This window comes from Nesoenas mayeri (genome assembly GCF_963082525.1).
Source record: "Nesoenas mayeri genome assembly, chromosome: Z".
Lineage (NCBI taxonomy): Eukaryota > Metazoa > Chordata > Aves > Columbiformes > Columbidae > Nesoenas > Nesoenas mayeri.
This window is the reverse complement of record NC_137542.1, coordinates 1,939,925-1,966,071: the sequence shown is the minus strand read 5'-3', so window position 1 is coordinate 1,966,071 and position 26,147 is coordinate 1,939,925. Positions and strand designations below refer to the sequence as shown.

Here is a 26,147-nt window from a genome sequence, read left to right as displayed (position 1 = left end):
TCCCATGGAGGCTTGTGGGGAATGATTTCCTAAACATTATTCACCATCCTTTCTTGGGGAAAGGATGGGGAGACAAAGGAGGAGGATGAAGGAACGACACCATCCTTTCTTGGGGAAAGGATGGGGAGAGAAAGGAGGAGGATGAAGGAACGACACCACCCGTTCTTGGGGAAAGGATGGAGAGAGAAAGGAGGAGGATGAAGCAACAACACCATCCCTTCTTGGGGAAAGGATGGGGAGAGAAAGGAGGAGGATGAAGGAACGACACCACCCGTTCTTGGGGAAAGGATGGGGAGAGAAAGAAGGAGGATGAAGGAACGACACCATCCCTTCTTGGGGAAAGGATGGAGAGAGAAAGAAGGAGGATGAAGGAACGACACCGTCCGTTCTTGGGGAAAGGATGGAGAGAGAAAGGAGGAGGATGAAGCAACGACACCATCCCTTCTTGGGGAAAGGATGGAGAGAGAAAGAAGGAGGATGAAGGAACGACACCGTCCGTTCTTGGGGAAAGGATGGAGAGAGAAAGGAGGAGGATGAAGGAATGACACCATCCCTTCTTGGGGAAAGGATGGGGAGAGAAAGGAGGAGGATGAAGGAACGACACCATCCCTTCTTGGGGAAAGGATGGGGAGAGAAAGGAGGAGGATGAAGGAACGACACCACCCGTTCTTGGGGAAAGGATGGGGAGAGAAAGGAGGAGGATGAAGGAACGACAGCATCCTTTCTTGGGGAAAGGATGGAGAGAGAAAGAAGGAGGATGAAGGAACGACACCATCTGTTCTTGGGAAAAGGATGGGGAGAGAAAGGAGGAGGATGAAGGAACGACACCACCTGTTCTTGGGGAAAGGATGGGGAGAGAAAGAAGGAGGATGAAGGAATGAGCATTTTGACACTCTGCGTTAAAACCTCAGTTCTATGGTGTTAGAAGGACAATTTTCTCAATGAATATATGTGCAAAATCTACTTACATATTTTTACTTCGCATCACATTCAGGCAAAGCCCTCAAATAGGATTACTTTAACATTTAAACACTGGTAGTCATGCTATTATTAATATTAAAATACTTCACTAATATACTGAAAGAGCCATGTAACGCATCTCCGCTAGATTAAAGAAGGAAAGTTCTAGGATAAAATGCAAATTCCAGCTGCTTCTAACAGCACCACAGTTTGAGAGCTCCCTTCACCAGAGAATGTTTGGATTCTTTTTACTCCACCTGGATTTGCAATGCCTAATATATTATTAACTTGCGGTTCCCTTGGTTGATCCACTAAACCGGGTCTTAAAGTCTTATAAAATCTCTACTGTTCCACACAAAAGCCGCACATATACTTTTCACCATAATTAGCATCTAAATTAACAGTAACACAATGCACTTGTGTAGTCTTATCGGCATAAGAAATGGGAAAAAGTATGAAATGACAGCGAGACAACTTCTTAAATTCTTTTCTCCATTAAAACCAAAACAAACTAAAGCAAAATGGAGTTTTAAACAGCCAAATATTTCAGATAAAATAATTTAAACGCACTTTAAAAACTTGTCAGGGAATGATACATGTAATTTTCCCGCTTTCTTCATTGTATAAGCAAACCCAAAACTCCTACTTTTCTTCTTTATTAGTGTTCATATATACATCCCAAAAGAACAGCAAACCCTTTGGACCTGATGTCGTATGTTGTAAAATCTTTAGTATTAAGACGCGATGCAAACTAATCTAGAGAGAGAAGTAACGACCTAGAAAGTTAAATAAAATGCCAGGGTTTATCAAATTGTACATGCTGAGGAAAAAAACAAAACAAAACAAAAAAACAACAACAACAAATAATCACAAAAAAAACCCAAACAAACCAAAAACCAAACCAACAAACACCCAGCAGTACTCATGGGGTTTGGACCTCCAGTCAGCCCAACGCGTGGCCATTCATAGATTAAGTGACCACACCTGCCTAAAGTTGTGTTCCAAAAATGCCGTTTTCTTGTCATGACGTGCCATTGCCAGAAAATAGGCATCTGCAGAGCTTGAGGCCAAACCAGGACAAAAAGGTGAACCTGGTGATGCCACCCAGGAACAGGTGGATTAAATAAAGCAGAAGAGATGATGTGCATTCATAGAAGACTTTACAAGATTTAGAAGGCAAAGTCAAAGAATCGTAGAATCGTAGAATTGTTTCGGTTGGAAGGACCCTCAAGATCATCAAGTCCAACCATAACCTAAATCTATCACTACCCATGTTCCTGAGAACCTCATGTCCGTCTGTCCAACCCTCCAGGGCTGGTGACTCCAGCACTGCCCTGGGCAGCCTGTTCAATGCCCCACAGCCTTTGGGGAAGAAATTGTTCCCCATATCCAACCTCAACCTCCCCTGGCGCAACTTGAGGCCGTTTCCCCTTGTCCCATGACTTGCTACTTGTGAGAAGGGACCAGCACCTGAAGATCAGCCTGGATGAGGGGAAGCTGCAGTAATTCTGTCCAGGACACGGAAGGTGGCTGTTTCATTTACGCAGCAGGACTCAGGGGCAGGACGGTGCCAGCATCTCAGGATTCCACCTTGGAGAGCCAAAAAAGAGACGGACTGAAGTAGTCAACAGAAAGAACACAAAGATGTTCAATGTCAGTTACTTCAGGACAGAAGAATTGTCTCCTGTTGCCGCTGATGGATTTCTGGAAGAGCTCTGATGGGTATGAGACGGTTCAGGCAGAAAACACCTCCACGCAGGTGCACATCTGGAGGTGATAACTTGTAACGTCCAAAAAGTTCAGGCAAGCAGTGAAGAAATTAATAGCTAGGCAAGAAACTCAGGAAAAACAGATACTAAGGCAAACCAGTGAGTTCTGGAGTCAACTGATGGGATCAACGGTGTACTTGGCACATTTCAAGGAGATGGTTCCACACAGATGTTGCCTCATCAGCTTTGGTGGCCTCCAGGGCTGAAGTTTATCTACACCACTGGAAGGGTGAGCAGCGTGTTCTTTGAACACGGTCCTGTGTTTTGGATTGTTTTTTTCTTTCTTTTTTTCATTCAAAGCTAGAATTTGACATGAAAAATAAAGTGACTGGTTAAGTACACTGTTTTGCAGAATTTAAAGCCATTGAAACAATGCAGGGAAGGATATGAATACCATGGAATTTATTGAGCCAGGAGGAAGTTTCTAGTCAGATGTAGGGAGAGATGCCAAATATGGTTTTATTTAACATCTTCATTAATGATCTGGAATTAATTAAATTTGCAGGTGACACTAAAGCAGGAAAAACTGCCAAGAGAAGTAAGGCCTGAAAGAAATACAAAATGAGCACAGACCTGTAGCACAAAAGGGAATGCTTATGACAATCTAGTTTGTCATCCCACGCAACAAGGGCCACAACGCAGCTAGATTTAATTTGGAATAACACGAGATAATATTGCTGGGGAGGGATTGTGTGTGGGAACCATCTTACTACATTCAGTACCACTAGGGAAAGGGAAATTGAGAGCACTAAAAAGCTCTGAGGGATGCAAGAACATTAGTGGGTATTAAATTCAAAAAAGCTTTGGAAAAAGAAAAAAATCTAGTACCATTTTGTCTGCGTTGACCAAAACGTTGCATAGCTGAACCAAGGTACTGAAGTTCACCTAATAATACAGTAACTGCACTTAAAACACAGAGTTCAATTCTAAGCATACTACCAGAGAAATGTTGACAAATAGTACCTAATCCAGAAAGGAACACAAAGAACAAAGAAATAACAAAAAAGAGAAGAGTTGGTTATATACAGTTGGGCAACAAGTGAACAAGGCGATGGAAGTACAAGAACAATTACTCAAGATCAGAAAGCTCTTCATACCGAAATATAAAAATAAATGTTCACTGTGTTGTGCATGGAATTTAAAACAATGCAAAAAAATTAGATACAACTAGTGACATGATGCAGCTCTAGAAAAGTGTCTGCAAAGAAATGTGGAAAGTGTTGTGCCTCCTATCTCCAGCTCCTATAGGATGCAAACATATTATTCGAAATAACTGTATTTCCAAGTGACCCTAACTTACCCATCTCCAGTTCTCTGTTCATTTTATAAATAGCATTCCAACTTTGGTGTCAAGCTAGAAGATTAATATGAATGTGCCGATGAAATATAAAGTAGTGATGGGTGGTGCCGGCGATTATTACTTGGTATATCGTTCTAGTCCATGATATGTTGTCCTTCTGAGTTTGGAAGAAGTAGGGAAGGGAATACATGTGGCCAGCCACAGAGCTGAGTTCAGTGAAACACCAGATATTACATAAATGATTAAGGGGAAACAAAAAGTAATGAGGCTGAGCAAGTTACCCGGAGCAAGATAACAAGGAGGGATGGATACTCAAAGCTTGAGCCTGTTCTGGAATTGGCCAACACTCGGGCTTGGGTTGCAGCGTCTTCTCTCAACTAGCAGCAAGACCAAGGGGGCTGAGGAAGGGGACGCCTATGCCTCATTTAAATTAAAAACACCAAAACATGAAAAAGGACAAGCAGCTGTGGTGCTCTGAACTACTTTGTGATCGTTCGTCCTTCCTCTGTCTCCTCCCGATAGATGATCCTTCCAGAACGCAAGATCTCGAGGACAAGGCACTACTATGTGATTGCTACCATAATGCCCATGGATAATAAGAATAAATGGTAGCACGTGAAATAACAATGCTAATTGTCAGCTTATTTATTTAGGCTGAGGGTGGCCTAAAATTTTTATCTAATCTGTGTTAAAATGGGCAATAGATGCATTATAAGTATGTATGTGTATATATGTGAAATTGTTTACCGTAAGGGTGATGAGAGCCTGTCCCAGGTTGGCCAAAGAGGTGGTGGATGAACCATCCCTGGAGACATCCCAGGCCAGGCAGGATGGGGCTCTGAGCAACCTGAGCTGGTGAAGATGTCCCTGCTCATGGCAGGGGAACTGGGGGAGCTTTAATGTCCCTTCAACCCAAACCATCCTGTGATTCTGTTCTATGATATGTGCATGCATATATATACCTACACACATACTTTTTGTATGTATATATGATTAAAAGCCAAATGTGATCAAGAAGTTGCTCCCAGTATAGCAGGCAATGGCAACTATTGAGATACTTCAGTATTTTTTGCTCAATCCGTCAGTTAATTTCCTTACTGCTGCAACCCGTCATCGTGTGATCTGCGAACCCTCTTACCGCAAGCTGAAGCTTGTGCATTTCAGAAAGTATCACCAAAAATGAGTCCGCTACTTCCAAAAACAAGTAAGGAGGGAAAAAAGTTGTTTACAAACACAGGTGTCCTGGGGTTTGACCTGGTTTTGGTTCAAATTCAGTGATTCCAGTGGAGTGTGCCCGGAGTCAGAGAGGCGCCAAACACACAAAAATTAATCCAAATTGGGTGCAATTGCTCACAGCTGAAAAGAGGCACCTGCAGACACTGGTGTTCCCAGAACACAGACTCCTGGGCCACACCAAGGACTGATGGTCCCAGCCAACGACCTACGTAACTCTCGCCATGCATGGGTCACGCTGGGCAGAGCTTTCCCCCAGCCCTCCGGTCCCCAAACGTGCCAATGGTGAGAAACCTACTTCCACATTAAATTTATTCATGACCAGTTTTAATCCATTTGTTCCTGTGCCAATATTGTTCTTGGGCTTATGCGGCTCTCCCTCCCCGCTGTTTACTCTCCCGATGTATTTGCAGAGTGCTACCAATCCCTTTAAGCTCTCCTTCACCAAGCTGGACAAGCCGCGCTCCTTTAAACTCTGCTTCTGCAGCAAGTACAGAATAGATGTCAAACTTTGTTTTTTCTTCAATAGCCACCAAAATTAATGTAAGAGCATTAGCAGATTACACAGGTCTTACTAAGGTTATTAAGCCTGGAGGGTGTGAGTACTGTTCCTAGGGCTGTGTTGATTCTGGTGCTCACGGCAAGTAGGACACGTCCACGTGGCACCACATCATGGCACGTCCGCGTCTCCTCCATCATTCCTAGTAACGCCAGCTCTCCATCGCTCCGGGTGAACTGTCACCTCTTCCCATACCTCTCCCAGACTGAGCTAATCTTCCCAAATGTCTCAAATTATCTCAGATTAACCTCACCAGCATGCTGGCTGGCATTTGTGTTTCCCTCCCTGGGACGCGAAGAGCGAGCAAATCACAGGATTGTGTTTGGTTCCTTTGTCACATTACACAGTATCACAATATCACAGTATGTTTGGGATTGGAAGGGACCTCAAAAGATCATCCAGTCCAATCCCCCTGCCGGAGCAGGAACGCCCAGGTGAGGTCACACAGGAACATGTCCAGGTGGGTCTTGAATGTCTCCAGAGAAGGAGACTCCACAACCCCCCTGGGCAGCCTGTTCAGTGCTCTGTCACCCTTACTGAGAAGAAGTTTTTTCTCAAATTTAAGTGGAACCTCTTGTGTTCCAGCTTGATCCCATTGCCCCTTGTCCTATCATTGTTTGCCAACGAGAAGAGCCTGGCTCCATCCTCGTGGCACTCACCCTTTATATATTTATAAACATTAATAAGGTCACCCCTCAGTCTCCTCTTCTCCAAACTAGAGACCCAGCTCCCTCAGCCTTTCTTCATAAGGGAGGTGCTCCACTCCCTTAATCATCTTTGATTTGGCCACTCGCTTCCAGCCATTGGTGATGAAGCCACATGTCCAAGGGCTTCTCCATCCCTGCTGCTTCGTGTTGATGGGATCACTCTCCATACACAAATGACTGGCCAGTCAATGCTTAAGCATCCCAAAGTTTGTATTATTTCCTTCAATTTCTACTGCTGGAGAAATTCTGCTTCTGCATGACAGCGGTGTCTTCACCACTTCATGCCAGAAGCTGGTTTCGTTAGCGCGCAGTTACTCTGTGTGCCCATGTCGGTAACAGAAATACTAAAAGAAATTTGCCCCTGGGCTGGTGGCCCCAGTCATGTCCAATCCACTTTACACAACCCACTGCTGGTTCTCCATTAGCTCCTCTTGTCCACCCTCATTTCTCGTTTGACCTTTTCCAGATGAACGAGCATTTTTTTTCCAAGAAGCACAACAAAGTGCAGCTGAAATAAATAACCAAACGGAATTAAGATCCTGGCTTTGCCTTTATTTTTCGGAGTGTCCCTCCCTAACTCAGACCTATCAAGAGATGCTAATGTGAGTGTACAACATATAAGAAGGTGAGACCTAGAACAGGTAGAGCTGGGTGAGATGATCTATCCAAACCACGAAGCACAGAGATGTTTTGCTTTGTTTCTTCACAATATGGGTCTTGGTCACCGAGGTGTTTTGCTTCTCAGCTCTCCTCCTATGCTTCCTACAACCCTCACAGACCTTCTGTTATTCCTGCCAAATACCAAGAGATCTATTTCGATTTAATATTATACATCATCCAGGGGAATTAAGAGTTGCCTATTCACAGCACCCGCTCTACGCTTATCAATTCTTGAGCCAAATATAAAAAAAAGCAGACAGATATATTTATATAAGCACACACATAAATAAAAAACCAACTATAACAAACCTTTCAATATGAAATTTCAGGAAATTAAATTAATGAAAAGCTAATGACAGGTTCACAGTGCAGTCATTAAGGCTCTTGAATTGAATTTTGCCTGTGCCAGAGTACTGATGTGGCCACGGAGAGTCCCAGGTAGCTCAGCAGGTGCCCGTTTATAATTGTCATTATTACTGTTATTTATTATTATTATTATTATTATTATTATTATTATTATTATACCTTTCAGCTCCAGCCAGGGTCAGGTCCTCGCCGCGCTCAGCCCAATACAACAAAATGAAGCGACAGCCTATCGCAGAATGTACCTCAAAATGATGGACCTAAAATGATTTCAAACGGGCAAACCTCGCTGATTTTGATGGAATTAGGATTCTACAGTGGACACAGTAATTCAAACAGTGAGTTTTAAGGGCTCTCATTTTAACAAAGCTACCTAAAAATGCACTCACAGTTTTACCTATGTCTATATAAATGTGAAAATGGTCAATATACACATCCAACGTGTTAGCCAGCCACGACCATAATGAATAGCTTCTTGTCTGCTCAAAGACGATGAACTTACTTTCCTTCTCCTGATTTAATTACATCACATTGCCCCGTCCATTTGGTATCTTTACAGCAGTGTGAGATACCACTACCGAGTCTCACAATGTCATCATGATCCCCATGATATTTGGTGCTTTTTTTTTTCCTTTAAAATACATTATTTAACTAAAATTAAAACAAAAAAAAAGAGCTACGCCTTTGGTTCATAAGGTGCTGAGAAAAACCTTGAAAATGTAAAGTCTCAGGAATATAGCAGGCAAATGAGAAATCTTCCACAAAAACTTTTTACTCGGTTTAAATCTCTGGATACTGAGTACCTAATTGACAATTTTGAAAGCTTAAGATTTAACAATTCTTCTCATGATTCTGAAATGAGGGGTTGTCATGGTTTGTTTTTTATGCAGTGATGGACATGGCTGGTTTTACATGTCCCACAGCATCCGAGGGCCACCCTTTCTGTCCCCTATATGTACAGCCCAGTCCTGATGCTGTAATTAGACACCAGCGTGCACTAGGGCATAATGTATCTTCTCTCCTGTGATGGTCTTTTATGCAGGAAAACAAGGGAAAACATTCTTTTTAAAGCAAAATAATTGTAAACCCACAAAATTTGGCAGAAAAACTCAAAGGAGGCGTTGTACCAGAAACTTATTTTCTGTAAACTAAATATAAAATTGACTCCATCGACTTGAAATTTTCACTTTCAGTTAAATTTCATAAAATGATTGTAAGCTAGGAGCTGGGAAAATTCCACAATTTACTGTCAACTACAACAAGATGCTTCTGAAAATAAATCCCCGACTACACTGTGTAAGGGATTAACAGAAATAAGAAGCTGAGATGTGTTCATGAATCATGGCTTGAGTTTTCCAAAATCAGTAATTAGCAGAGCACAGTGACCCAACAATTACTTTCAGTGCTGTGTATCCAAAAAGTAATTTACTTGCAGATATTATTAGACGCACATTTAATTTCAAACCACAATTACACAAAGTTTTAATCAGTAAATATTAAGATACATTTTAGCATATGGTTTATGATTAGCATTTGTAATTCAAGCCATAAACAATACAACTAATTGCATTTATTGCTGGAACTTTACTTCCCACACACCTTCAATCACTTTCAATTATTCCCCTAGTAATCTATGACCCAGCAAGGTACAGAAATTGTGTGCTTGAGCTGCAGTAACCGGGTAACAGTTTCTGCACATTCAAGCACGATATTACAGACTCACCCTGTTTTTCTGAACATTTCGCAATCACAGACACGCAAAAACGTAGATTAAAAAGCTGCAAAGACCAATAAAAATGTCAGATACTGTGGCATGTATTTGAAAACCACAGCCGAGTTTTACTGGTTTGCTTAATGAAATACTTCCAAACCACAGCTTGGTTTTCACGGTGAGGTGGAATTTGGAACCAAGACCAGGTTTGACCACCGAGGGTTTGCAAACAGAAATGTTTGTACCAATTTCACATGCGACGGTTTTATTTTGCTCTGTTTTGAGTTTCTCACTAAAACGCAGCACCGTGTGATGTATGTGATGGGACAAACGACCACGAACAAGTATTTGCTCAACATCAGATTTTTGTCGGGTCACACACTGACACGATCAGGATGGACCTGGCAGCGCTGAACACTCAATGTGAATTTAAAAGGTATTAATTAAAAAAATGCCAATGAATTTCGGACTTTTTGGCTTGTTTTCTTTTATTTTCCCGGCAGGCATAACAAATTGCAGAGGGCCCAGGCAGAAACCTTCTCTCCAAATTAAAGCCACATGCTTCACACTGCTCTCCTGCAAGGGGCACGGATGCAGAAAGGAGCAGCTGCACAACAGGTTTCCATCACCGCTGTAACCCACGGTTTTACGAATCAGTCGACCCAAAATTCTTCCATAGCAAGTGTAGAGGTGGCACAGTTGCTATATGGTGTAGCTGCTCTATCACCCTCATCATCTCCCCCACACGAAGCAGGAAAGTGATCGAATGTGTATTTGTCATAAGACAGTAATTGCCCATCAGCTGCTCTGTTTCTTTTTTTTTCGAGCTCTTTGCAATTACCAAGTGCCATATGGATATAAAGTTGAAGAGAAAGGATATTATAATGAAATAAAATCTCGCAATTAATACTGTGATAAAATACTTAAGGGTTTACTTATTGATACCTGCTTCAATGTACGCGTTATTTAATTAAATTGCTTTCAGCGGAGCTCAGATATCAAACCACCTCTACCAAAACCAGGTGTCAGTATCCTTTGATTTCTTACAAAGCAATTGGGCTACATTAAATATACTTCTCAGGCCTAGTTTTGCATGACAGATATGCGACGTGCCAATGGTTATATATGATATTCTTCCTCTCAGGCATGCACCTCCTGCAGAGACGGCAGACTAGAGAAGCCGACCCTGACTGAGACCATCTTGTCTCTCTGACAAAGCCCCTTTTTAACTTCTTACTGGTCCCTTCCTGCGATGGATGAAAACTTCAGCTCAGCTTGTGATGATTTCACAGGCCCTGAGCACCCTGACCCTGGAAGCCCCGAGGTCAGAAGCCGGGTCTTGTTCTGAAACATCTGCGCGCCTCGTATTAGAAGTAGAACAAAAGCGAAGAAATATCCACCAGCGCGACAAGAGGAACGGGGAAAATGGGAATGACGCGTTGGTCATCTGTCACTCACGCCACCTCAAGCCATCGACTGAGATCTGATGGAAGAACTCTCCAAGTCTCCTTTGAGTAGGCGCTTGGTTTAGGAAACACTGAAAAAGGTCTCCCGTTGGTTTTTATTCCCACCCTGTGCTAAGCGTATGTATCTGCAGGCACCCGGCGACCCAATCAACGTGGTTTTACAAAACCTATGGAAATTCTGGTGCTGCTTTGGTTTGGAACAGACGAGGCACAGCAGAGTGACAGAGCGACAGAAACCACAGCTCAAGAGAGCAAAGAGATGCTCAAGGAACAACGGGCACGTGAAGCACAACCCGCTGCCTGCCCAAAGCTGTTAGAGAAGGAATTCTTAGTCTTCACTCATTTGGTCTCTTAAAAATGTAGTTTTGAGACTATTTATTGACCTGGTAATAAATTACTGGTGGAAAGCGACCAGCTGAACTGTTCTCAAGTCTGAAACCTGTACACATCATACACATTTTAAGAACACTCATCAGGAAGCACAGGCAAAAGCAATGGCCTCCATTTCTACAAATGGAAAGGGTTAATGAAAATCTTACATTCTTAAAATAATACAAGTGGCATTGCTCTGGATTCTTCTTGCTACCTAGAGCAGCACAAGACTAAAATCAAAACACTCATAAATGTTTTTTCTTAACTGAGGCGTTTATCTCACTTTCAGGCAGGAACCACTTTCACCAAGTTCCAGTTAGACTAAACTAATAGGTTATAGATAGAAAATGTACATATATGTCTTCTGGTACCTGTGTCTATAAAATAATTTGCAATATTCCGCAACTTATATTTTCGCAATAAACAGAGATTTTTGTTGGTTTGTTTGTTTTTTAAGTTTTCTTTCAAAAAACACGTCCTGATTATTCCAGCATTTCACAACTAAGTGAGAAGACTTTAGCTATGCTGTTCTACACCAGTGGCATAGACGAGTTCAATATTGTGGTTCAAAGACAGGTAGTACAAGTCCAACAAGCAACTTCTTCATATACCAGATGGAGTGAACAGAGTCCTCCCCACCTTCTATCACTGCAGGGTTTATCTAGAGCCTAAAAAACGCCACAAAAAAGTCTTTCTGGCAACTTCTGCAGGCCTTTGTGGAAAAACAAGAGCAACAAGACTGGGGAAGGGACTTGAACACAAGCCCTATGGGGAGAGGCTGAGGGAGCTGGGCTTGTTTAGTCTGGAGAAGAGGAGGCTCAGAGCTGAGCTCAGCACTCTCTAGAACTACCTGAAGGGCAGTTCTAGCCAGGTGGGGACTGGGCTCTTCTCCCAGGCATCAGCAATAGGACAAGGGGCCATGGGCTTCAACTCTGCCAGGGGAAATTGAGGCTGGAGATTAGAAAGCAATTCTGTGCAGAGAGTGGTCAGGCATTGGAATGGCTGCCCAGGGAGGTGCTGGACTCACCGGCCCTGGAGGTTTTTAAACTGAGATTGGACATGGCACTTAGTGCCATGATCTGGTCAATGGACTGGAGTTTGACCAAGGGTTGGACTGGATGATCTCTGAGGTCTTTTCCAACCCTGTCAATTCTGTGATCTGTGAAACTGCAAAACTGGGTAAAACCCTCACATCTCCCCTCACGTTCGGTTCCAATCCGCAGACAAGAAGGTCAACTTTTTTAATAGCGACTTCACTTTAAAAGTGTTCCATGGCATGGACAGGGAGGATCCAGTTTGTCTGGACCTTATTGTCTAACCCAACAACAGAGGAAAATATAGTGACCTTCCAGTTGCAAAGAAACCCTCATGGATCCTTATCTGCCTATTGCTTTGAAGTTGTTCCAAAATCACTGCTTTCAAGAAGGTGATCGCAAAGAATTTAGAAAATCTGTGACAGAGTTGAGGAAAGAAGGCAATGGAGAAGTCACACTTACCAACTCCACAAAGGCGAGTCCACCGTAGCTGTGAGCAACAAAAAACACGTTCTCTGCAGCCGACTGGGAAATAAAATGGTCCCAAACATAAATTGCGTGTTCTTCGGGAGATCCATTATCCTGCAGAAAGAAATTATGTTTGTGACAATTACCTTCTAAAAACTGGCAATTCTGCCTAAAAAGCAACGTCTTCCTATATGTTAAAATGTTTTGTTAAAACAAACCTCAAATGAATATATTCCAGTGTCAAAAAAAGAAAGAAGAGATTCATTTGTCTAAATGAAGGAAATTTAGGATTGCAATTTAAAGGCAGCAAAACTGTTGCTTTTTTTGTGTCTTATTTTAATAAATACAACAAAAATTATGCATCTGCAAAATTTTGTCTAAATACCATGATGGCAATTCAGCTAAACAGAGGCATTCAAAGAAATTATGAGACACTGCTCTGATTTTCATTCTTTTGACAACTCTTTGTCAACTGTTTGTTTGCTGATGGTTTGTTTAAAGTGGTTAAGCCTTAGCCTGATAAAACAAATACAAACAACTAGGAACAATATAAATATAATTTCAGTCTTTACAATTTCTTCATATTATGGGCCAGCAGAAATCTGCCAAAGATTAAAATGGTTGCATTTGCAACTACTCTTTTAAATGCTACTTTTTGCAGCTGCAGACCACGAGACTCAGCACAGATAAAACACCTCGTGACTGCTAACACATCAGCCATTACTTTGGAGTCTCTGCTAGTTAGGAGAGTGCTTTTTCTTATTGTTGAACCAGGATTTGTGAACACCAGTCTGTGTAAGAGACACTGGAGTGATTCACACTGATTTTAGTGCACTCTGTTAGAGCTGTGCACTCCCACCTCTAACTTAGATGCTCTCAGAAAGCCCTGTACCCCTCTATATTTTACTTATTTCTCAGGTTTTCCATGTCATAACTACCCACCAATCTAGTCTCAGGTGACAAGAGTAAGAGCACAGAAAGAGCCCATCAGCCAAGGCCACATCATTTCCTAAAACGTGCATCCTTCCCCCTTTTCTCTGCTCCACCAACAGCTTCATACCCCAAGGTGACTCAGGCACAGCCTCAGTTCCTCGGGGAAAATAAAGCACAACTCATCAAAAGCCACCGAGAATCAGAAGATGCTGATGACATAGTATGAACTTTACCATGAAAGCCGAAGAGATTTAGGTCTTAGTCCCATTCCAAAACTCAGTTTCGAGAATTTAAGCTCTTATGAGTATCTAAAATCAATGCAAGACAAACAACAGAATAACACGGTGGATTTAGGCTTTTACTTCTATTCTCATGCCCCGTTTCCTAAATAGAAGTGGGATGGCTACAAATATGGAACTGGACTCAAAGCTTTTAAAACAATTATGTGCTTTCATTCATATATATATATATATATATTTTGTTAAGGTAGCAATGATGGAACATATTTATCAAATTTGCCAAGAAGTACTGAATATATTCTTCATAATCTCGGACACATTCTGCTCTTGATGGGCTATGACAGGACATAGTTTTAACTAATTATGTATCAACTGCTGCAAAGCACCTCAGTGTGCGAAAGAGCTTATTTCCTTTCATTTCCCTGTTTTGAAATTTGATTGCAGAGATAGGTAGAGGAGGTAAAGACCTTCTCCCTTTGTGAGGAAAGAGGGAAGTTTTTCAAAGGGATTTTTATAAAGAAAATATGATTGACAGACCAGTTATTAAAAGAAAGCTGAAGGACAACTTGAACTGGGGTTTCCTATGGAAAACGATATACTCTAATTATGAGCCATATGGTAAAAACACCTTAAAACACTGCGAGCTTTTAAAGGACTAGTTTAACTAAAATATTTATTTTAGTTTAATACAAAAGAGATATTTGTTTTTAAATAATAATGTTACCATTAATTCTCATGACAGTAATTACTGAATGGGTATATAACCCTCTAACAAAAAGAAGAGGTTGGTTCTGGATAACATTGTGTTTTCAGGTGTTCCGTATCTATCATTCTACACGCTGGTGGGAAAATCACACAGTTTTAGGGCTTCTACAAGAGTAAGATAGCAGCAAGAATCTTAGGAAGGACTCAGAAATCCAGCCCGAAAAGGATTCCACCAACCAAAGCATCACCAGCAGTCCAGTAAACCCAATCATTAACTGCACGGCTTCACGGTCTGGTACAAAGATTCAATAGGATTTTATAAAGCAGAAAGAAATGAACTATAACGAGTTAGATGTAGAACGTAACTACAGTTTCCTTTGTTACCGGTGGGAAAAAAAACACAAAACAACCCATAAAATGTCAGGATAAAGCGTTTTGCTGTACATACTGTGCCAGACCCTAAAGAAGGTAAGAAATGCGCATATGTGCGAGAAGGAGTTTGGGGGAGCCACGTATGTTTAGAAGAAAAGCTCTATCTTCAGAGCATCTGCTTATTTTTCCCCCTCGTTACAACCCCGTATTTTAAACAACCCGGACAGAACAAACTGGCACCGTGTCCGTACAAGAAACATCTGGTTGTGGGAGCGGGGGCCACAAAATGTGGTGGTTTTAGGGTTTTGAATCGTGCCAAGTCCACGAGGACCCGGGGATTAACCTCCTCGCCTGGCCCGGGTTGAATTACGGGGCTGGATGCTGCAGTTTTGGTGCGAAAGGTGACGGTTTTGGGCAGCTGTTGCTTTACTTCTTTTCACTGCAGCGAAATACGACGCGCTTATATACCACCTCATGGTCATGCTTTACGAAAATATCTATATGATTGTATAGAAAGGAATGGAGAAATCAAGCTATGGACCTCCAAAGGCAGCTGAACTTAAATTTCCAGCCGCTGAACGTTGGTCATCTGTAACCGGTGAGTCTGTGTATAAATAAGCGGCCTGATTTTTCAGAGGTATGGAAGCCATAGGTGTGTGTCTCCATCCCTGTGAAAATCTGCCCCCCCCCCCCCCCGCAATATATATCATTAGAAATAAAAGAAATAAATAAAAGAACTGTGTTATGTGAAGAGGCGATGCTTAACCAGTGCAAGATAATCCAAAAAAGGCTGCAAACCTCCTGACTCAACTTGCACCTCAGCTCCTGTCTCTGTTTTTAATGCAATTACGCTTTAATTCACTAACATTCACAATAATGAAAAGGTGTGTGCCTTTTGGCTAATAACTGTTGTATTTTAGTTATTTTTGCCAATAAAAATAAGAGCAAATATACCTCGCTTGCCACCAGTGACCACCAATGCAGCAGAGACTACCAGGTATTGAACACCTGTCATACTTGCATGCAGCAAATCCCACTGGAGATTGCCTGGGAGATAAAGGTGATTAAAATAATTTAACACAGGTATTGTTGAGGAATTTTAGATCACTGATGTGGTGTTTATTCCTTTTCCTGAATGGCAGGAGGCACATGTTTCTGGAACATTCTATAGAAGAGGCATCCATAAAAGTACTATAGGATGTAAGTACAGTGTTCTGATTTAGTTAATGACAGCTGCACGTGGCTAATAAAAAATATGGGCATATTACTGTTGATTGAGAAATGATCACCAAGAGTCTGCAAGTAAAATGAAATCTTATTTTGTGTGGAAGGGATGAGTATCGACAAATACTGGTTTAAGAACTGATTCCTTTTACTAGTGCTAAAATACCTCCCTTATTTACACCGAGATGGCGATTGCTCAAAAATGGTTAATATAGAGATTTTCATTTTAATATCAAAAGTTTAATCAAATTGTTTAACGGTACAGCCTACGCAAATATTATGACCTGGATTTTGACCTGATACCAACGAGAGCAGTTCATGGCTATTTTGTTTTGGGGTCTGTGCAACGCCAACAGAAACACGTTTGTGTAAGATGCTGCTCCTCACCTTGCTTTAATAATAGGCTTTGAGAAAACCAGTTTGTGGATTTAAAATTATCCCCGTAATAGTTTTTAAGCCCCAGAAAACTCAAAACAGATTGCGGGGAAAATTCTTGGGCCATCCATTGTGCAAAGAAATGGAGTGAGAGAGCACTGATTTCGGTCTGTCACTTTTTCCGATATTGCTCGTGTTTGGAGTTGAGAGGTATATAACATTTTAATGGCTGGAGCCATTAGGAATACGCAGATAAGCAGTGTGCACACAGTGAATGCTGCACTCCGTTCTGTTGCATTCAAAAATCAGGTTGAATTTACCAATGTACTATCACAGTCATTAATTGTTAAATACCAAGCTGAAGTGACGCAGCTACCGAAGCCTTATCAACTACGCCAGATTCTAACACCTAGACATTGCAAGGTCTGCAGTTATGATGGACTACCTGAGTTGATAACACATGGAATTATCTAAACAATATTTGCATATTTGTGTAATTATTTCCTAAGGTTAATTAGCTCCTGCAAAGCAGCTTGCCCTTTGAGACTGCTTACTGTGACAGGTTCACATATTTCCTGTTTCAATGCCAAATTTTACTTATTTTTTTTTCTTTTTCTTTTAAAAAAAAAGTAACCTGTTGCTGGAAAGTTACGGATCGGATAAGAGCTGGAGGCCTTGTACCAATACAGACTTTACTTGGGCAGAGCAGCTCGCATTCTATCTCAAACTTCTAATTCATCAAAACTCAAAAAAAAATCAACTCAAGAAAATCAAATTAATTTTAAGCTCCGATGACAGTTCTCTGCCTTTGCTTTGTGATTTATCTTTTTTTAAATCAAGGAGTTGGAATCACTTTTTTTTTTTTTTTTTTTGCGACAAGTGAAGAGTGAAATGCATACAAATAGGGAAATATGCCATACAACTGAATAGCTTTTTAACAATTTACTTGAAGTTGGTTTCTATAATTACCGCTTATCACAGCAAAACAATTTCTTCTTCTAGCTTGATGAGCTACTGTAAACAAGTATGGTACATGTGTTAAATATGGGAGAACAGAACCGCAGGTTGGTTGGGAGAGATGGAGAAAGTTCAGGTCTCATTTCCCATCCTTCCCTGGAGACGTTTTCAGTGGCAACTGGCTAACACTGGTACCTTCTGCACAATAAAATACATATCTTCTGTACAAGAATCTTGCTCTTTTAAGAGAAAATCGTATGTTTGGAGATCTGAAATAAATGGTGAAGGGATACAGTTTGTTCCCTGCTGCTATACAATTCCTCATTATCATAACCTGACTCACGCCAGCATCACATTTTGCAGCACTCTTGGATGACGGACCCAGCAAAAATTAAATGGATTTCAGTGGAAACATTCTTCAGAAAGCAAGACTTCCAAAATCAAGTTTATATATGTATGTGCATGTATATAGAAGCCAGAAGGCACGGGTGGCAAATGCTGAAGAAAAACGAATGGGGAAGTTTTTAATCCACGTTACAGATGACGGAACACAATGAAACTGCACGATGGTTTATTATCACCAAAGTGGCTCCAAAGCCCCAGTGCAGGACAACATTTAGGAGGCTCTGAAAGGCAAGAAAGCTGGAATGGAAGCCAAAAAAACCAGCCAAGGTGTGATTTCTTCCTCAAAGGCAAGAGCTGTGGTATTACAACCAGAGAAGTGAAAGTAAGGAAAGGACAGAAAGCAAAACCAGGAAAAAACTGGAAGCAGAGATATTTTCCTCTTAAATAACTGGATTTTCGGGAGGGATGGCAATGGATGCTGGGGTGAGTCCAGCTGTACGAAACAAGACGAAAATAGGCTGCAGAAGAGAAAAGACAAGGGTAATGACATCAAGAGCATCTCAGCAGTAAAGTGGTCGTGAATGAGGTCGAAGACACAGGGGTACAAGAGACAGCACAGGGAAATTTGTATCAAATCTTAAACCTGACAACATGCACTGAAATTGAGTTTAGCAGGTCTTGCTGGGAGCGGCGGGAAGAAAGGATAACGAAGACTGAGTTAATTTAGTTGCTGCGCCCTTAGTCAAATGGAAAGGAGAGAAAATGAGGGGAAGAGATAAAATGACAGACGACTGATGCTTGGCTCTCCAAAGTTGGAATGGAGGACACATTTATCTCCTCTTATGGGTTCCGTATAGATTTTATCTGTGGACCTGGCCACATTAAACCACCACCACCCAGCAGGACTTGATCAGTTGTGTAGGTGGCAGAGCAGGTTCATGGTCACCGTGTAGGAAACACAGAACATTGAATGTGCAAAGGCCCAGCACTAAAACTACGTAAATGCATTTTTGGTGCGTTACTTTGTTTTATTCAGCAACTGTGTTCACATGCATTCAGAAACAGTCACACTGTGTTTTTCCTAATTTATTAATTTATCAGGGATTAACCAAGAGCCTTCGCATGTAAAAACGCCAACCTCTTCCACTTATCTCAAGGGAATAATTGACTATATTGTCTTTTTAAGGGCATCACCTGAGATGGGGGCAAGACATCAACTCGGGCAGTAGGTAGCAGCTGCTTTTCAAACAGAAAGAGAGACCAGGTATCAAAATAGCTAGAAGTCTGGTCATTTGTGGAGCTGCAGATATAAACAGCACAGCCAAGGTTATTAGTTGGCACATGCCTTCAGAAAGCAATATGGCAAAGTAGCTTAAGGTAGCATTTTTCATATTACGGATCTGTGCCTTATTCCCAGATCTATTTGAGGCAATTCTGTGTAATTTCTTGTGCCTGTTTCATTTGTGAATTGGTCCAGTGATGGAAGCGTTCCCAATATTGCCTGTGAAGCCCTAGTAATGAAGATGTTGTGGGTATGCAGTCATCGGGAGAAAGGAAGACCAGAAGTCTTACACATGGCAGTTAAATACACATCGTGTTAAGTTAGAGAGTAGCCCCATCCTTAAAACTCAATGACAATTTATCAGAAAAGCATGGAATCTTGACAAATCTGCTGGACGAGTAAGTTTTACACGAAACGTGCAATATCTAATAGCCAAATAAAAGACGCAAGACAAAAGTGCATTTGGCAGACTGAGACAATATTTCAATTGTCACAATTGGTGCAAAGGGGATGAAGGGCTTGGGATAAGGCTCAGATACGGCGCGACTGCCGAGATTAGGTTTAAAACGGCAAGTTTTGGCTAACACAGGACTGACTCTGCCTAGTTGGGTTTTTATGTTTCATATGTTGTCTCCTCCCGCAGATCCCACCACAACTACCATCCGAGATTACCCACTTTTCCCAGCTCAGACACAAGCTGTGCTGTCCCTGGTGATGGTCGGGAGATAAAATCCAGATCTATGTGGGAACTGGGGAGCTGGGATCCCAACCTCCCGCAGGAGGGAGTCGTTTTCCCCTTTATTCCCAGTGTTATCGCACACAAGAGAAAAATGAAGCAACCCCAAGCTAGAAAAGTTTTCCCACCTAACCCCTCAACTAATACATTTCTTGACCAATAACCTACAGCTACTTCTGGATTAAAAATACCCCAAAAAGTACTTTCTCCTCCAAAGTGCTCCAACCACCTCTGCTTAGTGAGTAACAAGTTGAACTTGGAAATCAAAACTCTCTTTCCACCTTCCCGGCCGTGGCACCTGTTTCCAAGACACCTTTTACAATATTTCAACAGGCAAACAATGGCTTGAAACGATGGACTGAAGTCGCCGGTGCCCACAGCACAGATGTTGCAAGAATATAGGAGTGTCTTTTAAAAGGTTCGTGTTGCAGGTGGAATTTCTCAGTTCTCACAGAATCCCAGGATGTGAGGGGTTGGAGGGCCCTGTAAAGCTCATCCAGCGCAATCCCCCCATGGAGCAGGAACACCCAGATGAGGTTACACAGGAAGGTGTCCAGGCGGGTTGGAATGTCTGCACAGAAGGAGACTCCACAACCCCCTGGGCAGCCTGGGCCAGGCTCTGACACCCTCACCACAACAAGTTGCTTCTCCTCTTTCAGTGGAACCTCCTGTGTTCCAGTTTGAACCCATTGCCCCTTGTCCTGTCACTGGTTGTCACCAGCAGAGCCTGGCTCCATCCTCCTGACACTGCCCCTTTCCATATTGATCCCCATGAACGGGTCACCCCTCAGTGTCCTCTTGTCCAGCTCCAGAGCCCCATCTCCCTCAGCCTTTCCTCACACGGGAGATGCTCCACTCCCTTCAGCATCTTGGTGGCTGCGCTGGACTCTCTCCAGCAGTTCCCTGTCCTGCTGGAACTGAGGGGCCACAACTGGACACAAGATTCCAGGTGTGGGCTCATTTCCATTTGAACCGAAAGCCGAGCGAGATGAGTTTGGCTGCAAATTTGTGCAAAATCAAACAAAAGCAAGCAGCAAATGTTACCTGCCTTGCTCTGTCTTCAATGCAGCAAAGACTCGTCCGCCTTGCACGGTGAATATTTTCTGCTGCAATGCTGCTGTGTTCAAACACCCTCCCTATTTCTTCAGCTTTTAATTAGGAAACTCAAGGCGCTTCGTAACTTGAAGGGTTTTGCTGTTTATAAAGCAAAACCCAGATCTCAGGCTTAAATTAATTAAGTCTCAAAAGTTATTATAGCATCATCTCCCTGGTTAAAGTATCTGCTTGTCAGCCGGGGTGAGACAACTCTGTCAGGTTTTGTTCCAGTCTGGATTTTCCCGTTATTACTTATGCCGCAGACTGGCATGTCCTGTCATCACCACCCAACGTCTGCTGGTAAAGCGCAGGAAAGGAGACCGAAAAGAACAAAAATTCACACAAAACCAGTTTCTCAGTGGCTCTTAATTATCATCTCCAGCAAACGCTTGAAGGTTGGTATTTTAAACGACTGGTGGTGTGTTTTTTGCCTTTTTCTTCTTTTTTAGTGGCCAGTTGTCCCATATTGACCTGGAGGGTAAATGGTTAAAATCCTTCCTTCAAAATGCATCTTTCCCCCGAATATCTGCAGTATCCTTTTTGTTTATATTGTTTCCAAATAGGCAGATGTGGCTGAAGCCACCTGAGCTAACTGTTTTATCACTAAGACAAGAATGTAAATAAACACAAACGTGACATTTGCCTTTTTTCAGTCTGGGGACAAGACAAGAACGTTGCTGACTCACGGAGAGGAAAGAGGCGCAGGAGAAGAGAATAGGAGGAAGGCGGGAAATGAATCAAAGGAAGTTTTCCTTTGGAAAAAAAAATAACTAATTTCCCTTTGAGCTCTCTAACAGACTTTTGGGTTTTTGCTTTTTTGCCTTTTTTTTTTTTTTTTTTCCCTATTTCCATACAACTCGCAGGGTTCCAGGTGAAGGAGGATTGGATGTAAAGCAGCATCTTTTGGAAAATTGTCTTGTAAATCCTGCATGGGGAAACTCATCAGACCGGAGCTGTCTGTGCTGTCACGGCTATTGACAAATACCTGTTAAATTCACATGAAAACACATGTGCTGTGATGCTCCCACCACAGTATCTTGCATATTCTTGCAGAGTTAAAGAACTGCAGCAGTTTGGCCAAAGAGACCCCAACTGGTAAAAAACCCCACAAACTGGGGCGCTTACTTTTCAGCACAACAATACTGGTGCGATCCCCAAACTTTAGATGTGTCTTTGTGTGTGTGTGTGTGTGTTTCCTCACACTTTTCTCTCTTCCAAACTAAATTTCAGTTCTGCCTAACTTGACAAACACCACCAAAGATGGCCTTTGGTCCGATCGAATTATGGGAATAAAAGAGCATTTCCAAACCAGACCATCAGGTTGTATTTTTGCAGCTGTCTTCCGCACCAGCCACGTTTCTGGCAATTAATATCTTAATTGTGGGGGCATGTAAATAAAAATGAATACAACACTTCTGCAAAAAGAATTATCTTCACAAGACACAAACAGAGATCATGCGGTTGTTTAAATGATTATACGCCTTTTTCTGAACACTAGAACCAACTTATTTCAAAACGAATGCGACCTAAACATTCAAAAACTCCTAATGGAAGTCATGCAGAAGTGTTATTTTTCTATTTCCTAAAGTACTTAAGGACTATTTTACCTTCCAGTTCTTTCAATCTGTTTATATGTTGTAATGAGAAACAGACTTCTTTTTTTTTTTTTTTTTAAACCATGCTATTGCAAGAAAAATAGCATTTAGGCCAAGAAAAATGCAGATTTCCCCACCACAGGAAACAATGAATCTAACGAACTTCAACACATTTAAGTGAAACAACAACTTAGTATTTTCATTAACAGCTATGGTTTCAGAACAAAGCTAGGCTGTAAAGCCTCTGGTACGGAGTTTATCTCTCTTACACGGGTTAAACTAAATAGAACAGCTTCACCCTGTATTTTTCTTCTTGACGTCTTTGTCTCTACTTACTGGATACACTCAAGAGCAGTTATTTAAGTGGAAGAAAGATTTAACAGGCTCAAAGCTATTTGATTTCTCCTAATAAAGACAGCAAAGTGGTCAGTGCTTTAAGTAAACTGATACACTCTTTATTTAATGTACAGTTATAAAGATTTGCTGAAGTGCCTTAATATGCAGTACACCCTAATTAATTGCATTTGAAGTAACTGCCCTTCACTTACAAAATAAATACCCAAACAGATGACAAACACAATCCAAAATTCAGATTTATGGGTTTTTTTTTTGTGAGTTCTTGCTTTAATAGTCTGAAGTTGAATGTCAAACTATTCAAGCCTTAATTCTGCTTCTCAGTCTTTCCTGTCCAGACCCACCTCCGTTATTTTTGCTTCACAATAACATAGGCTAGGAAATGATGTTTAATCCTGATGAGACGCCAAACAACCTCAGGACCGCGACTCCCTCGCGCTGACCATTTTACCAAAGCAGGCTCTTTTCCACCCAGATTGGTGGGGGTGTTGGTGCCGCCGCCGAAGACCATTAGACATTAGACTGCTAGAGATTTTCTTCTAACGCGGTGTCATTTTTTAACAACTCAAAACATCCAACAACATAACAGACAGCTTGGCTGTATTTTAAATTAGCACAAATGCTAAAGTCAGGAAATGTAATTCTCAGGATATCGGAACAAAAGGTTCAGAGAAAAAAAGAATTCTTATATACCATAAGATTATCAGGACTAGACTGTCACACCGTGACCTTGCTGGCGTCTAGCTAATCTGACAATATTTGGCAGAGCATTGTTTCAAATCAATAACTAATTAACAAAGTACAAAAGAAGTTGTACTGTTTTTGAGGCTCCTTGTTAAAAATGGCTTTTGGTTGCACATGGGCAGAAAGGTCGCTTTTATGACATCTTCATGAGTCTTTGAACATCTTGTCACTGTCAGATTAAATTACTTTTAGCAATTAATTGTCATAAGTTAAAACAGAAGCACATTTGTTACAGCAGGTTGTCATAATGACATGGTGAGCAGTTGTTTTGATATGAATTTCTTCCACTGACCTTCTATCATATCTTAATTTTTTTGGTTGACCTAACTAGAAAATTGGGAGCAATCTTCTAACTCAGGCGGCACAGGCCGAACATTGGGGGTCTTATTGAGATTATAGACCAAACAATAACGGAACACAAATTCCAGAGATAACTGGAGATCCTGAGAATAATATATATCTTCTGCAGGCTATGTAACTGATGATGTCCCTGCTGGTGGGTGGGATAAGAAAAACAAACCCTCAAAAAACAAATGGATGTAGCTTTTGTTGGTCATACACGGTCCTTGATGCCATTTTAATCCTTTTTTAGCCAACAACATTTGTTTGATGTGTTTTAAAACAAGGATTAATTGGATTCAACATCTGCAACCTGCACCCATTTGAACCATGACTTATTTTGGAGGCTTGGATCTTATTGTGCTTTAATGAAAAATAATTCCACTCCTCAAGTGTCTTTTGTTAAACTCCTCTGCACCACAACACACGCATATTATCTGTCTTGTAGATTGGTCCTCCAACAATTCTCATCAAAGTTTGAATGAGTTTGCTATAAAACATTACATCAGGATGAAAAGAGATAACACCCCTAACAAAAGCCCTCCTGTATTTACTTGATAAATGCTAAATTCCATTTCAGCCGTTTGCTGGGGTTTGCTGTGCCAACCCATTACCAGAGCCTCTCTGGGAAAAAAAACATACAGTGTGCCCATCAATGATGATGCAAAGGCAGTAAAGTTTATCAGGAAAAGATAAAAGTCTTATTGATTGAGCACCTCCCCCTGCTTAGTATCTCAGGTCTTTCTTCTGTGAGGTTTGTTACCTCTTGCCGTCCGGGAGGGGAGAAATAACTTTGAGTGTGTGGCCAAAGCAGGATGTGAAAGGGGAGAAGCCAGCAGTGTGCTCATTAAGGTACATGTAATAACAGAAACGATAATCAAGACCTCAAGGAAAAGAGAGTGAGGAAGTAACACGACCCCCTCTGTTGGGTTTGCGTGGCAAGGTTTTGGTAGCAGGGGTGGCTTTGTGAGAAGATGTCAGAAGCTTCCACCATGACAGATGGAGCCAGCTCCAGCCATCTCCAAGCCAGAGCCAGCACTGCAAGCAAAGGCTGAGCCCATCAGTGACGGTGGTGGCATCTCCGGGATAACCTAGTTAACAAATGGTAAACGAGCTGCGCAGAGGAGGGAGAATATGTGAAAGGAACAACTCAGCAGGCACCAAGGCCAGTTAAGAAGGATGAAGAAGGTGCTCCAGGTGTCGGAGCAGAGGTTCCTCAGCAGCCCACGGTGAAGACCACAGTGATGTCGGCTGTCCCCCTGCAGCTCATGGAGGTCCATGGCGGAGCAAATTTACACCTGGATCAGGCATCCCACAATGGAGCAGAGGAAGAGCATGAGGAGAAAGGAGCAGCAGAGACAACATTTGATGGGCTGACCACAACCCCCATTCCCCATCCCACTTGGAGAAGCCAACCATGAAGAGTCTGGGAAGAAGGAGGGGTGGGGGAAAGTGTTATAAAATGTTCCTTATTCCTCACCAGCGACAGTGTTCAAGAAGAGCCTGGACAATATCCTCAGACACACGGTGTGAATTGTGGGGTGTCCTGTGCAGTGACACGAGTTGGACTCCATGACCCTGGTGGGTCCCTTCCAACTCAGGACATTCTATGAAATTCCATCATCCTGCTCTGTTGTCAATTGGCAATAACTTAATTTCCCCACGTCAAGTGTGTTTTGCCCATGACAGTAATTGCTGGGTGATCTCCCCGTCCTTATCTCCAGCCATGAGTCTCTTGTTGTATTTCCTCTCCCCTGTCCAGTTGTTGAGGGGAGTGACTGAGCGGCTGCGTGGGCACCCGAGAGCCACCCACCACATCCCCATATTGTCACGAGATGTCCCAGTGCTCGGTGACAGAGAATGATGTGGGAAGAAGAAGCGGGACTGAATCCATCCTGCACTGGAGAAGAAAGAGGAGAAGAAAGAGCAGACCTGGTCAACTGCAGGGTCTGTCCTTAATAGTGGCAGCAGAAAAGCTGTAACCCCAAGAACAGTCTGGGTAAGTGGTCTCCGGTCCTGGATGTCCCATAGGAACTGATTAACCAGATCTTCAGGCTTACTAAGACTTCAGAGGAACTCTGATAGCTCTTATGGTTAACAACAGTTGAACAATGTTTAAAAATCCACATTTAATGTATTTTTCTGTTTTTTGTAGTTTACCTCTGTTAGTGCAAATGTTTCTATACTAACATGTTTTAAATCTTGAATCTTGTTTAGTAATAAAGCTGACAATGAGCGGTAAGAACTGAT

General features: G+C 42.0%; 1 protein-coding gene across 1 annotated transcript in view; it reads right to left on the bottom strand.

Annotated features, from left to right (window-relative positions):
• The window catches only part of ARB2A (ARB2 cotranscriptional regulator A), a 262,424-nt gene that overhangs the window by 101,088 nt on the left and 135,189 nt on the right, over positions 1 to 26,147 (bottom strand). The window contains exon 8 of the mRNA XM_080362398.1: positions 12,597 to 12,716. Coding sequence (XP_080218524.1) covers positions 12,597 to 12,716 — 120 coding nt within the window. The remainder of the gene's footprint in view (positions 1 to 12,596; positions 12,717 to 26,147) is intronic.